The following is a 15,687-nucleotide window of genomic DNA, read 5'->3' on the forward strand; positions in this document are numbered from 1 at the left end:
AGTCTACTGCTTGGCAAGACGTCTGCCACGTGAATCAGGAAAGAAATAACCTTAGGTTAAACAGCCCCAAGTCCTGAGGGTTCGAACTACTTTTCAGCACCATGGACAGATCCTACGATTCCTGTTAACAGCAGCTCCGGCAGCAGCTTCACTTCATATACTTACAGTTTTAGCAAGTGTTTAAGCACTTCTGAAAACATTACCAAATCATTTTATACTGTGCTGTACAGCACTTCATTTGTCCTGAACCTTCTCCTTCAAACTGCCACAGAGTTTGAAGGTCTCATCGTCTAGAATAGCATTGTCTACTGTAGTGTTGAACCAGGAGAACCAGAGACCTAGACCTAAAGTACTAAACATGAGTCTGTTGGCAGGACTGACCTCAAACAGGACAACAAGGTACAGGAGGTTCATTCTCTTTACTGTTATCCTTTTAATTCACTTCTCATCCAAATACTAAACACAAACTCTCTGCTCTCTAGTCTGTTGGACTAAATAGAATAGAATAGAATAGAATAGACTTTTTGATTTGACAGGTGGTTGTTTATTTGGAAATCATTGAATCAGAGTATGTTTTTATTTACTAACTTTTTTTGTAACACAGGGTCACTAATGATGAATAATCTTTTATAATTCAACATTATACACAAGAAAATCACTCACTCACTCACTCTAGTATGATAGACAAGTCCATACTATTGTTGGTTTAATGGCTAATGTAGTATGCATTGTTAACCTTCTCTTCTTGGTGCTTGGTAAAAAAAAAAAAAAAAAAAAGTTTATTTATACTAGCAAGTCCTGTGATAAGTGACTTGATTTTATTTCCCTAAGGCATAAGGAAGAAAAGGTTTCATTGTAATATATTTTATAATTTGCAACCCATTGCTGGCTAAAAATAGTTTCAGTTTCTCAAGTGTCAGTGAACCTTACTCATGGGAAATGATGTTCACAATTGTTGTTCCTGTAGACCAGATAGGAAGTTCCAACAACATATGGCAAAAGCTAGGGATGAATCATTACAGAGAGCAACTAGGAAATCAAAATAACATAATACATTACATTTTTACATAATAAAAATACATCTCAGGATTCCAGTACATCTTGGGAATATATTTTGACCTCCTGCAGGTGGAGTTGAACAAGAGAAGTACAGTACAGAATCCAAAAGGCAGCATACACAAACCAAAAATGAGAATAAATAACTACAAGCATGTGCCCACACTTATAAGCCACCATGCACAGAATAGAGAGCAAGATTCTTGCAGCATGCAACTGTAAGAACAATTCATTTAACTGTTTTGTCTCATTTTCTGTTGAAGGACACTGTAACCATTGAGTATATTTTCAACAGAGGTTATGATTATTAATGTTTGTTCCAACAGAAAATAAATTTTAATTGTCAAATCACCACAATCCAAAGTCTAGGGTAGAGTTACCTCCTGGTGTCATTACAGAAGTTCCTATAAGGCTGATATACTTTTTTGGTTAAAGATGAATTGATCTTTCTTAACCCAACAGGTCGAGGCAGATGGCCGCCCACCCAGAGTCCGGTTCTGCTCGAGGTTTCTGCCTCTTTAAAGGAAGTTTTTCTTTGCCACTGTCACCTAACGTTTGCTCATGGTGGGATTTGTTAGGTCTCTCTCTGTAAATACTTATTCTAAAGAGTATGGTCTAGACCTGCTCTATATGAAAAGTGCCTTGAGATGACTTTTGTTGTGATATGGCGCTATATAAATAAAATGAATTGAATTGAATTGAATCTACTTTAGCAAAACTAAGCTGATACATGGGGTACTAATTTCAGTGTTCCTCTGTCCAAACGTATCTTCTGCCCCGGCCAAATGTACATGCCACAACTGCTACTCGCATTAACAGAAGAGCTCCAAGTATGGCAATGCCCATCCACCTTTAATTTAGAATCAGTTATTAGTGTTACATCTTAGGCTGCGTTCAGACAGACATGTCCCCTGTGTGGGTGGGAATGTGAATACAATAGAGGAATAGTCCTGTTGGAGGAATGGGCTTGCATGTATGTGATTGGCAAAAGCAGTGCCTTGTCACTTTGCATTGCTATCTGGTTCAACTTTTTTGCCAAATAATGCAACACTATTTTGGACGACCTTCAGACACCACATCACACTTCTCCCAGTCAAATTAATGAGAAGGGCACCACTTTTACTTGGTGAGCAAATGTCTGTGTGGCCTGGAACTGGCACTGACAGTAACAAGTGAACAGGTGAAGTCACAACACAGGTAATAGAAACCTGCTCAAAAGGGAATATAATCAGTCAACTCAAGGTGAAATCTTGGAATCATCACCATTCAGAAGGTCAGATGCACCCAGCAGACTGAAGAAGACCTTTATTCACCTCCAATTTTCACTGTGATCATTCATTTCAAACGCCAAAATACACAGCAGAGCTGTTGTCATTAACCTGGACATTTGTTGATTTTACCTGGGAATGACTTTGGTTGCAGGTATAGGTGACCACAGAGGAGGAGCACAATGTAGTTGAGGCATCTAACACAATATTTTCTAGTCATATGTTTGCAACAGCATGGCTGATTTGTTAACTGACCTCATCACAGACATGTTAGATTCAAGTCAAACAGCACAGAAATAAGTACACCACTCAACTGTTAACATTTATTTTGACATAGTACAGAATACAGCATGCACTCTGACTGGGACTTACACTTGTGATTTGTATCTGTACAGTACAATACAGTAGATTCAAGAGAATGACACTTTTGTCAAACAAGGCAGTAGTTTTGTATTCATCAGCAAGTTACAGACCTGTTCAACACAAGTTCACATTCATCAGGTTGAACATACTGCTGCATATTAATCACACTTTAACAGCACCCAACACAATACAAGACAAAAACCATCTGTAAATACTGTTAAAATCTGTAATCTGATTCCAATACAATACTCACATGTCAAGAATAACCATGCACAATAATAGTATTTTATTTTACATCAAATAAATAAAACCAAACAAAGACAAATGTGCAGTAAAAAGAATTTCATGGTATGTATGCAAGGTAAGTGAGGTATGCAATGTATGCATGGTAAATATATGCAATTCAACACAATAGGGTGAGATCAGTTAGTTCTCTAGCTATCTTTGGGTTTAATTCAGGTTTTTCTGTATCAACCTGGGGATGATCACCATGATAACCTATGCTGCACTGCTACCCTGCTCTAGAATAGGTTCAGTTCAGAGGATTAGATCAAAGCTTGCCAACAATCAGACCAATCCAGTCACTGTCCATCTCTACAATATCCTGACAGAGACACAAGTAGAGTTTATGATAAAGTGACACATAAGTAAACGAAACAGAGACATTTTTAGATATCAGTGGAATCACTTTGTTTTCCATGATAATGGCATGAGAGGTGGACTGAATGCTTTTTATGCAGCCACCTGTGCTCTCTAAACAAAAGCTTGGCCACCCGTGAAAATTAAAAATGAACACTTAACACTGGAAGTATGGGTAGCCCTCTACTTTAGAATTTGTTAGACCTTAATTGAAGTAGCAGTAAGTAATGCAGGTGCTGTACCAGACTGGTACAGTGAAGAGGGAGCTGAGCCAGAAGGCAAAGCTGTCAATTTACCACTTGATTCAGGTTACAACTCTCACCCAAGATCATGAACTCTGGGTGGTGACCATAAGAATGAGATTGCGAATACAAGCTGAGCTTCATCCGTAAGGTGGCTGGGTTCACTCTTACAGACAGGGTAAGGAGTTCTGTTTGTTTTGGAATTAAGTGCTGGTGACAGATGACATTAAAACTTAACTCTTTGGCCACGATCACCAAAGGTGTGTTTGAGAGAAAAAAGGAGCAGTAATTGATGGAGAAAATACCTTGCCAACTGCTCAGCATGGGGGTGTAAATATTTAGCTTTGGGATGGTTTGGCAGCCAGTGGCACATGAACAGTGCATGTATAGAGGGGAGAGTGAATTCTCCTGAATATCAGCAAATTCTGAATGCCCACAAGTAAGGCTGCGAGCAGCAACGAGCTGGTTTCAGGCTTGACAAAGCCGAACAAAGTCACATCAGCTAGTTTAATTCTGTTTAAAGGAATGAGACAGATCACATCTTTGTTTCATTACACAATCTATACTGAGAAAAACTGTCCAAAACTGTCAACAAATTGTCCATGTAGTAAATGACATCTTACCTTGTCTACCATATAGCAAATAAATTGGTGAGCTCAATGATAAAATCTACTTCAGTGCATTTATTAATATTTCTGACTGGCTGAAGTTAATGACAGGCTTATGAAAGGAGAAGTTGTTTTTTGCCATGTTTCAGATGACTCAGATTGCAGGGTATGTTTTCACTTATACAGTTTTCACGACAGCATGACAGCATAATGGTGTATGTGCTCAGTGCTAGAGGTCCTAACTGAGTTTAATCAGGATTGCTTCAAGACAGCTTCAGTTCTAGCTTGCTGAGCCACACCCTTTGCAAAGTTTTTCAATTGATGGCAGCCATGTATTTTTTATAGATCTTCGCCATTTATAACATAACTGTCTATGTCAGTACAGTAATATTTTATACCAAATGTGGTTTTGACAGATTCAGAATTCAAAAAGTCTATATCATATGACCATTCTTCACATTATAGAAAAAAATCCATCATAGTGGTGTTTAATGTCCAAGAGGCTTTTTGTAGAAAACACTGAGATGTACATCTGTGCCAAATCTCAAGTCATACGGACTGAAGAAAACAAGAAACAGGAAGTAAAGCATTCATTATTTCTTACGAGGTACCTTGTCGCCAAGCGGTACTTCATCCATCAGTTTCTACAAAGAGACCACAGAGTGATGTTAATTGCACCCTAACAAAATAAAATGGTATAGATCAAATGAAATGTATGTAACATATTAGTTCATACAGTGTGATATATAAAATATACACTGATCAGCCACACCATTAAAAAATAGTAACTGGTTCTAATGCTGTGGTTGATCAGTGTATAAATAAAATTCCTGAAATCCTCAAAGATAGTATTGTCTCACCCAATCAGAGTATGACAGATTTGACAGTGTTGGAACAAGAGCTTATTGAGATTCATCCTAAGAGAACATTAATGTCTGAATGAAATTTCATGACAATCCATTAACCAAAAGACACACACACACACACACACACACACACACACACACACACACACACACACACACACACACACACACACACACACACACACACACACACACACACACACACCTCGAGCAGTCTGCTGTAGTAGGTGAAGCCATCCTCTCCGTCCCTACGGGTGTCATCCACCTTGTACCTCCTGCAGGCCAGCAGCAGCTCGTTGGAGCTGTAGAGGGGGGCAGGGTCGATAGAGTGGCTGTTGATCAGGCTGACCAGATACTCCCGGTAATGCTTCCTGCACACCAGAACACCACCATATTAGCATGTTCACAGTATGACAGCTTCCTGCTAGTATGACAAAACTATGAACTGATCTGCATGACATGTTATGTTGTTACCTATTAAAGTAAATTTGTTTTCTTTTTACTACTTGGATCTTTTTTGTCATGTTGACAATCCTTTGGCTTGATAATTGCCATCAATCACTGACTGAACATCTCTCAGTCACTTGTATCTTTGAGTTTTTTGTTTGGTGCGTTGACAGCAACTTAACAGTGATTGAAAAACAACACAGAGGTGACTGGTAAACAGTGCTAGTGTTCAGAAGAGAAAGCAGCAGAGTTGTGAAAACAACATGACTCTGTTGTACTGTGGTGGAAATGAACTTTTTTTAAAACATGGAATTCATTAGTGACCAGCTAACTGGTACTTTCCATTGTTGAGACCTGGGGACACAGACTTGGTTACAGACGGCTTAATTATAACAGTCAAACAGGGCAAGAAACAGCAGTTTTAAGAGCAGTCAGTGAAATGAATGTGAAGGCATCTATAATGTTTTTTTGATTGTTAAATACCATCACCATAAGGTTGAGTACCTACTGACAGTAGCCCCCTGATTACAAATAAATAAACCCATTAGGTGGTAATTCTTTTGCTACTGTATTGTTGCCTCACACTTGATCTTGTTTTGAGGAAATACAGACATAGATATGTCAAACATTTTCCATATTACCTACTTTTCACTTCAGTCTAAATGGGTTATGTATTAGCATGCTAGTGTTTATTTTGTTAGTTGGTGCACTTATTCAGACCCTTAGCTGTTCAATCAGTGATGATACTGCTCACTGGAGCAGCTGCCATCACTGACTGAACAAACCTGCATTAAGTAATATTTACAAACAAAGCTATGGGTATGTTTCATACATTTTTGTCCCAAATCACACAGGTAAGTGGAGCACATTATTAAAGTCCCTGGAAAGATGGTTTTGTCAGCAAAAGGCAGGTGGAGAATGTGACTGAGGGATGCATGATCACCCAAATGATCACACAACAGTAAAGAACATGTGCACCTTAGGTATTCCCAGTGACTCAGGGTTTTAAGACACCTACTGCAGCATATATAACACGTTGCCTTGGTTGGAGATAGGAGGAAACAATACTGAATAAAGCCGTCATACTCGCAGAGTCCAGCATGTCCAGGTTGGGTCTGAGCTCCACAGGCTGAATCTGGCTGCTGCCCTCCCTCATCCTTCTGCTCTATCACTCCACACAGACCTGGAAAAACAGAGGGAAGATGAAGAAAGAGAAAAGTGGAGAAGGGGTAAAAGGGAACACACAAATATGATATACATCCTTTTTATGTTGTTGCTTACACAAATAATCCAAGCTCCACACTCTTTAGCTGAGGCTCAAGTGTTGCTGCAATGGTTAGAATGGAAACATCTACATCATAGGTGTCTGACTGATCTGATATGTTGCTAAAACTTAATAAACTTTCCAGTGCATGGCTAGCGCTCGTTAAACAGTATCTCACATAACAAGATTAAGTCGACAGCCATTCTAACAGCTTTGTTAAGCTGCACAGTAGTGTGTTGTATTTATAAAACAGATCCAGCAGGCCAGAGTGGCAGTTTGCATGTCATTGTAGTGAGTGTCTACAAGGTGTGCACTCTTCTCACTGCATATGCATTTAAGGGAGGATCACACAAGTTGATTTCATTCAGTCACACTGTGCGACTGTCAGCTTCACTGGGAAAATTCTCTACCTCTGAGGTCTGAACACAGCACTCATTGGATTTATTTTAATCACAAGAACAGTTGTATTTATGAGTAAATACTGATGATTATACACAAAAAATAAGCAATTAGGCCATTATTAATTAACACACAGTCTGCTTATTGACATGCAAATAAATAGGGGATGGGGAGTTTTAGTTAAACTTGACCATCAATGAACAATAAAATACATTTATGTCAAAACACAGAATCCATAGACTCAACTGCAAAACCTAACCTTGACTCCTTTTCTCCCATCGACCTCCCCCAGCTCACATCAATTATTTCAGCATTTAAACCTTCAACTTGTTTCCTAGACCCCATCCCAACTAGGCTGCTTAAGGAAGCTCTGCCCTTAATTTGAAGTCCTGTATTAGATATGTTAAATCTGTCCTTGGTAACAGGTTATGTGCCACAGTCGTATAAAGTAGCTGTAATCAAACCTCTTCTAAAAAAGCCCACTCTAGATCCAGACATATGAGCCAATTACAGACCAATATCTAACCTCCCCTTCTTTCCAAAATCCTAGAGAAAGCAGCTGCAAAACAGTTGTGCGACTTTCTACAGGATAATAGTTTTTTTGAGGTTTTTCAGTCAGGATTTAGGTTGTATCACAGCACAGAGACAGCACTTGTAAAAGTTACGAACGACCTCCTGATAGGATCAGACAACGGACTTGTTTCTGTACTTGTCTTGTTAGATCTCAGTGCTGCTTTTGATACGATTGACCATCACATTCTTTTACAGAGACTGGAGCACTTTATTGGTATTAAAGGAACTGCACTAAACTGGTTTAAGTCCTATCTATCTGATAGGCTTCAGTTTGTACATGTTAACTACTCCATGTACACAAAAGTTAGACATGGAGTTCCACAAGGGTCAGTGCTTGGACCAATCCTCTTCACTTTGTATATGCTTCCATTGGGCAATATTATCAGGAAACACTCTAAAAATTTCCATTGTTATGCAGATGATACACAGCTTTATCTGTCAATGGAGCCTGATGAAACCAATCAGCTAGCCAAACTCCAGGCTTGTCTTAGGGACATTAAAACCTGGATGACAAGCAATTTTTTAATATTGAACTCAGATAAAACTGAAGTCATTGTACTTGGTCCTGAACACACACATCAGAAAAAAATTTCTAGTGATGTAGTTCCACTAGACAGCATTGTCCTGGCTTCCAGCTCCACTGTAAAGAATCTGGGAGTCATCTTTGATCAGGATATGTCCTTTAACTCACATATAAAACAAACTTCTAGGACTGCCTTCTTTCACCTGCGTAATATCACCAAAATTAGACATTTTCTGTCTCAAAAAGATGCAGAAAAACTAGTCCATGCATTTGTTACTTCTAGGCTGGACTACTGTAATTCATTATTATCAGGCTGCCCCAACAAGTCTCTAAAGACTCTGCAGCTGATTCAAAATGCTGCAGCACGATTACTGACAGGAACTAGGAAAAGAGACCATATTTCTCCTGTGTTAGCCTCTCTGCATTGGCTCCCAGTCAAATCCAGAGTAGAATTCAAAATCCTCCTCCTCACTTACAAAGCCCTTAATGGTCAGGCTCCATCTCTCCTTAAAGATCTCATAGTCCCCTACAATCCCACTAGGACTCTGCACTCCCAGAATGCTGGTTTACTGGTGGTTCCCAGAGTTTCTAAGAGTCAAATGGGAGGCAGAGCCTTCAGTTATCAGGCTCCTCTACTGTGGAACCTTCTCCCAGTTTCGGTCCGGGAGGCAGACACCCTCTGTACCTTTAAGAGTTGGCTTAAAACTTTCCTCTTTGATAAAGCTTATAGGGTTGGCTCAGGCTTGAACCATCATGTTACTAACTCAATATCTTCCCTTTCCTGTAGTATTGTACTCTTCCGTCTCTCTCTCCTCTTCTGTCTCTTTCTGCAGGTATTTCTGCCTCTGGAGCTGTAGAGTCTGATCTGTGATGACAAGTCTCCTGCTGCTCCTACAACTCCACTCAACACCTGCTGCTAGAATTAGAAGTTACTTATACTGCGATTAGTTTTATTGCTACATTAGCAGTTAACACTTCACTACTATCATTACTACTACTGTATTATTAGTATCACCTTACATTTTTTACATGGAATCTGCATTATGCTATGTTCTTCTCTCGCTATTCTCTACCTCCTCTCCCCCTCTTCCCCCCTCTCTCCTTCTCAACCCAACCAGCCTGATATGGCGCTATATAAATAAAATTGAATTGAATTGAATTGAAAATGACTACAGGCTGCAACTTAATGCTTTTTGTTTTGTTTAGATAATCTGTGGGTGTTTGGTTGCATTAATCTCAGTACTAACATCCATATTAACCATCTCCTCCTACTCTATCTGTCTGTCTGTCTCAGGTAGAGTCAATTGAGTGGACAAAACTGTATATTTTCCACATCTTTGTTTTGTCTTATTACATCACTTCTTGTCCTTTCTGTTTTCCATGAATGTGGTTATTGTCTAAAAATCATTAGATACATGCTAAATCCTATATTAGGCCTCTTGTAATTCCATGAAGCCCTTGTAAATCTGACACTCTGACACACAGTTTTTCACAGAGATTACAATACTATGTATGCCTTCCTTTGCTGCTATTCTGAATATGACTAATTATAAAAAATTGATGGATGCTTTTAAGTATAGCTTCTTGTGTACATGAAAAAATGTATAATAAATACACTCGGCAGTTTATTAGGTCCATCTAGCTAATACTGATTTCTGATAGGGATGCACTGATACCGATACCAGTATCGGGTCCGATACCCTTTTCCTGTACTCGTACTCGTAAAACTGTTCCGATACCACAGGCCGATACCACTTTATGGCAGCATGACGTTCAGTTGGGTGGTCAGGTGCTAAATGAGAGCTAGGAGGAGCAATGTCGGCAGTGTGGAGGTATTTCAAAGAGGATGATGGTGACTAAAGTAAAGTAGACGGCAAATTATGCTCTGATAAAACATCTAAAAAACCAACATCATGCCGAGTTCGAAGCGTTTGCTAATAATGGCAAACAGCAACAACTAACTTTGCAGCAAACTCTGGAGAAGAGAGAGAAGATGTTAAGAGACAACCCGCACACAGTGAAAATAACAGAGGCTCTGACCCAGTACATTGCTCGTATCGGTATCGTATCGGTTTGAAAAAAGGTGGTATCGTTGCATCCCTAATTTCTGATGTTCAGGTTTTGTTCAAACTGTTTTAGAGAGGTGTTGATTCAACTGTATGATCATTTACATTTACATTTCATTTTAGTTTCTAGTGCTGTTGAACTGTACTGTGTTTTACTGAGAGGTGTTCTGAATATTTACATAAATGTAACAAAATATTTAAAAAAAGCTTGTCAGTAGACCACAATACAACTCAACAACAGCACAAACTATGATCTCAAAAATGAACATAAAGCTGAATGAACATCCTTCTAAAATCATTTGAACAAAAATGTACTAAATTATCATAACCTTTCTGAAGGTAAAATTTATTGCAGAGCTGTTGTATTAGACTGTGTTAGTTTTAGTTGGGGAACTGAGTTTCCAAATAAAATTTAAAGCAAATGTTTACTTTAACATTAAAAAAGATGTGCATGGCCCACCTGTCTGTGTTCCAGGAGGGGGTTCAGTGTTGAAGGCCACTTCATTATTCTGGGAGTCACAAAGAAAAGAGGAAAACAGTGGTTAACCACACTGAGTTTTGTACAGTGGCCTTGAGGCAAAAACCACAAAATAGAAAATACAACATTTCACTAAATAATAAAAAATGGAAAAGGTAGGGACACCACTTCCTGTTAGTGAGTGGACAGAACCCAAGTTAAATCAGTGATACTATGCAGAAGTAAACTCCCACTGATATGTTGACTGGCCATGGACGTATAATAGGATGCTACAGTTCCGACCATTAATACCCTTGTCTTTATAGAAGTATGCAGTGGGGCGAGAAATTTTCTGGATGTAAAAGAACTACTCCTTTTTACCCCAGATATTCATTGTTGTGTCTTCTAAAATGCAATGCTTTGTCCAATGTTGGCCGACATAATTTTCCCACACGGACACATTTATCATAATGACTTGAATTTTCCCAAGCTACAACAGAATCATGCAAAACAAATCCACCATAAAAAGGAATTCCTCTGAACAGTTTCCAACTCCTTTTCTCAGCAGAAGGTTGGTTTGTTTCAGTGCTATGACTACCACAGCCTAAATTCCAATCACCTGTATTATACTGGGGTGTGCTCTGTGTGTGTGTGTATGTGTGTACCTGGAGTAAAGCCTGCAGTCTGGAAGGTTCCCAGTCTCTCAGATAGAAAAGACAGTCTCTGGGATGATGGGCATGTAGTCCAGACACACTGCACTCATCCACTGCACAGGTCTGATGGGAAGTCAGCAGAAGAAAAGACACCTATCAGACACCTGTTAATCACCTTCACAGTAACCTTAATATGTATCTGTGCCACATGTGTTTGAGGAATTTCATTGTTACTATGAGTTTTGTGTGTTTGGTCAGTTACGAATACACCGTCATTCCAGGTGGCACAGTAATGTTTCTTAATAAGTGTTAATGTTAAGAAAAGTATCTAAACTCAAACAATTTAAACATTTTTTGAAAGAAAAGAAAAACTGTTATTCTGTAAAGGTTTTCAGTTTGTATTTTCACAAAATGACAATTATTCAATATTATGTAATTATGAATTATAGCACTTCTAGTCCAGTCACCTACACTGAAAAAAGTGTGTTTCAGTAGTTGATAGTAGTTGCATAGTAGTAACATACCAAGCTAACAAAAACATCCCAAGACATACTGCAATGTGCTAGCAAAGGCCGAAGAAGACTGCAAGCTAGTAAACATGGATGTCAACAATGCTGGATTGCTGCTGACTTGCACTAATGTACATTGTGTCATATTATATCACATTATCACCATTGTGGAGTGTATTCTCAACACACAGTATAGCTATGGGCAATGTTCCCTCTAAGCTGTGTGCCTGCACAATCGCGCACTGCTCCCGCTTTCTCCGCGCACAGCAAAACTATGTAGCGCATAAAATGACAGTGTGTGACAGTGTGCATGTCTGATGTTGCTCACAGTGGTCCAAGCAATTTTCAGGGAATTTGTGTGTATGCTCAGACACATGAAAAATTAGGGGGAACATTGGCTATGGGTCTCTTCTTCTGTTTTCTCTTTCTATATACACACTACAGCCCAAAAGTTTGGACGCAACTTCAAGTTTCTGTTCACAATGCCTTTCTTTAAAACCAGTATGAGTTCTATGGATTTTGATGTATTTACTGCATGATCAGACTTTGCTTTCATTGAGAAGATTTACCTTTAGGTATACATTGATGTTACCATTGCTGAATAAATGTTAACAAAAGAAAAGAAGGGCTTAGTTTTAGGGTTGAGAAGATTTGGAAGAGTCACAGCTTCAGTGCAAAAGTTAAAAAACAAATCACAGTTTGCATTATTTAGCTCTTTGGCTTTTGAGAGTTTGCATACAAAAATCCCAATAAATCTCAACTGTGTTCATATCTCTGACAAACTACCACAGAAATGGCTAGAAACAACTGAGTAAAGAAACAAGAGCACAGATTTGTACATTGAGGAAAGAAGGATATGCTGAAAGAGAAATTGCAAAACACCTAATGGTGTCCAACAAAGGAGTTCACTACACACTGAAGAGACTAGAAGAAACTGGAAGTTATAATGATAGAAAAAGGTCTGGAAGAAAGAGGGTTACTACAGAAGCAGAGGATAAACATCACTGTCACCAGTAAGAGAGATTGGCGAAAAACAGCACCACAAATAAGAGAGGAAATCAACATTACCAGGCCATGACCATTACTGTTTTCATTACTTCTCACTTCTCTTTTGATAATTACACCATGTTGAGGACTATAATGTGTGTCAGACTCACAGTGTGGAAAGGGTTGTTGCAGCCACTGCAGAACTGATAACGACACTGTGAGCAGCAGAAATGCATACAGCCTCCTTTAGACAGCGCATACTGGAAGCGGCAGTTAGGACAGGCTGGAGCGCAGGATGAGAGGACAGTGAGGATGTGAATGGTGAGACAGAGGAGGACAGAAAACAGAGAGAAAAGGGAGGCAGTGTCAGTGCATTAGGAAATGTATTTCCATTGAATGTACAACTACAACTACTAATTAATTCACTAAATAAATGTGTTTCAGTCCTGTGTCTCCTACGGGAAGGTCAAACTGAAGGCAAGCTGCCTCACTAGAAAGACTCATCACTAGCTGAGCATGTGCCAGGAGAGGATCAGAGGGCAGGAGAAATGACCTTTACATTTCACCCAGTGTTGCCAGATCAGATTGACAGTTTCTCAAATGACTCACTCAATCACAACCTGCCTAAAACCTCTGTCTCTGTCTCTACCTCCTTTTCCTTTGTGTCTGTGTTGTGTGTTAGTTGTGGTTAGAGTTTGTCACTGTAGTGTTAGCAATAAATGTGTTTGCACCTCAGTTTGACTATGTATGAGCTTTCATTTACTTGCACCTAAGTCCCTTGACCTCCTCCGCATTAACAGTGTAATCTCTCTCCCAGTACGATCGTCTTCTGTTTGAAGGACTTTAAGAACCCAAATTCATTTCAAATTATTTCTGAGTTGAAAATAACAGAGTTTAATAAAGTTTGGTGTGGGGAGGTGCAGTGGTGGTGGTGTGCTGCCTTGAGAGTTTTCTTTTTAGATAAGAATATGGGGAAGAGGAAATTCTGTTGTCTACCAAACAGCTGATTACATGGTGTTTTGTTTTACATTCAGAAATCTATTATTAATACACCCTTACTGTATGCATGTGTGTGTGTGTGGAACTCACACACAAATGGGGACTCATTGTCATTGTGGGACCAGAATTGAGGGTATTGACTACTTTTTGAGGGTTAGGATTTGGTTTTATGGTTAGGGTAAGGCAAAGAATTCAGTTGTGATGGTTAAGGTTAGGGTAAGGGGCTAGGATAGCAAAACAAATGTGTGTGTGTGTGTGTGTGTGTGTGTGTGTGTGTGCATATGCTCACTGATGCCGTTGTCTCTGAGGTATCCAGCCAGACCCTGTCTCTGATACTCTGGATCATTCTCTCTTTTCCATGACTGGTACTGTTCGCAGGACAGACCTGCATGCTGAGACTCCCACTGCAGAGATGATACAAAAACACATTTGTTCTGGACTTTTACCAATTTGGTAACCACCTGTACTGTACCTGCACCCAGGAAGTCAGTGTTTTTAAAAGGGCTAAAAGGGAGCTAAATGGAAATACAGTTAGTGTGTTTTTTCAGTTAAGAAAACTGGCTCTTCATTAATAAGTTATTAGTCCAATTAAAATTTTAAGAGAGTGGTCACTCATACGTTTATGTTGAAATGTAAACGCAAACACAAGGCTTACACTTAATGTCAGAAGGATAAAGACATATAAAAAGACAAAGAGTGAGAAGAAGACTCTGACTTTGGTCATTTGTCATTAATATTACAAAGATTAGTTCAGATTAATGGGGACACATACTTGTGTCAGGTATAATGGAAAGTCCAAAGCCCTGAAAGCAAATTAGTCAGTAATGAGTTGAGTGCACAGAGGTGTATTTGGGGTGATTTTGATCATTTGTTTAGTCCATACCCCACAGTCTATAGTCTATATCTTTAGTCTAAATCCCACAAGTGGGATAAATAAAGTATATCTTATCTTATCTTATACCTTTGGTGACTGGGGGGAGAAGAGAAGACAAGCACAAACAACATCACTTGTGATGACCAAAGAGAGAGAAAACAAGACAACGCAGGGCGACAGAATACTTACAGGCTTTTTACACTGAGCACAGAAACTGTTGCGACACTGAAAACAGGAAACCTTCAGCTGGTCTCCATCATAGATAAACCCATATGAACACTGTGAAGAGGGGAGAAGAAGAGGAGGAGAGGAGAGGAAACAGTCAAAAAGAGTATTATTATTGAATACAAAATCATTTAGCTACAATGAATTTTCAAGAAAAATAAATTTGAATATAAAAAATAAACTTAATATTATAAGTAATGTTAACATTTTCAGGTCTAGAAAATTGCTCCTTGCGTTTAGGTGAGTTGTGCTGCTTTAAAGAAAATGCTTTACTACACTGACTGCACACAAATAAAATAAGACCAACGGACCAACATGTCCAGTATCACTGAATCTCCTTGGGGTACTATTTTAATTGTACAGTGTAATGACAAGCACAAAATGTAGGCCTGGGGCATAAAAGGGCTGGCTGAAGGAGAATATAGATCAGAGGGTGTGGTGAGTCAAGAAATTCTTCAGGAAATCAGTTAACTGGTACAATGACAATAGAAATACATCATGAAAAAATTGTTTGTTGAAGCATGACTGCATAACATAATGTCTATTCAATCTTAATTTTGCTTGGTCTCATATTTTAAAGTGTCCCATCATATCATAAAATGTGACAAAGTAGTGCTGGTATTGTGATGCATTTCAAGAATAAAATATAAAACGCATTCTAGTGTCATT

General features: G+C 38.9%; 1 protein-coding gene across 2 annotated transcripts in view; it reads right to left on the bottom strand.

Annotated features, from left to right (window-relative positions):
* Positions 1–2,633: 2,633 nt before the first annotated feature.
* The window catches only part of LOC108896760 (E3 ubiquitin-protein ligase RNF31), a 32,208-nt gene continuing 19,154 nt past the window's right edge, over positions 2,634–15,687 (bottom strand). The window contains exons 17-24 of one of the 2 annotated variants that reach the window (XM_018696002.2): positions 14,983–15,072; positions 14,209–14,323; positions 13,091–13,203; positions 11,437–11,547; positions 10,775–10,823; positions 6,576–6,672; positions 5,248–5,413; positions 2,634–4,820 (exon numbers count right to left, since the gene is read on the bottom strand). In XM_018696002.2, the coding sequence (XP_018551518.1) occupies positions 4,770–4,820; positions 5,248–5,413; positions 6,576–6,672; positions 10,775–10,823; positions 11,437–11,547; positions 13,091–13,203; positions 14,209–14,323; positions 14,983–15,072 (792 nt within the window). In that variant the 3' untranslated portion in view covers positions 2,634–4,769. Of the gene's footprint in view, positions 4,821–4,844; positions 5,414–6,575; positions 6,673–10,774; positions 10,824–11,436; positions 11,548–13,090; positions 13,204–14,208; positions 14,324–14,982; positions 15,073–15,687 lie in introns of those variants that run through there. The other variant, XM_051070202.1, reaches the window with a different exon arrangement.

The sequence above is a fragment of the Lates calcarifer genome, linkage group LG4 (genome assembly GCF_001640805.2).
Source record: "Lates calcarifer isolate ASB-BC8 linkage group LG4, TLL_Latcal_v3, whole genome shotgun sequence".
NCBI classification, from domain to species: domain Eukaryota; kingdom Metazoa; phylum Chordata; class Actinopteri; family Centropomidae; genus Lates; species Lates calcarifer.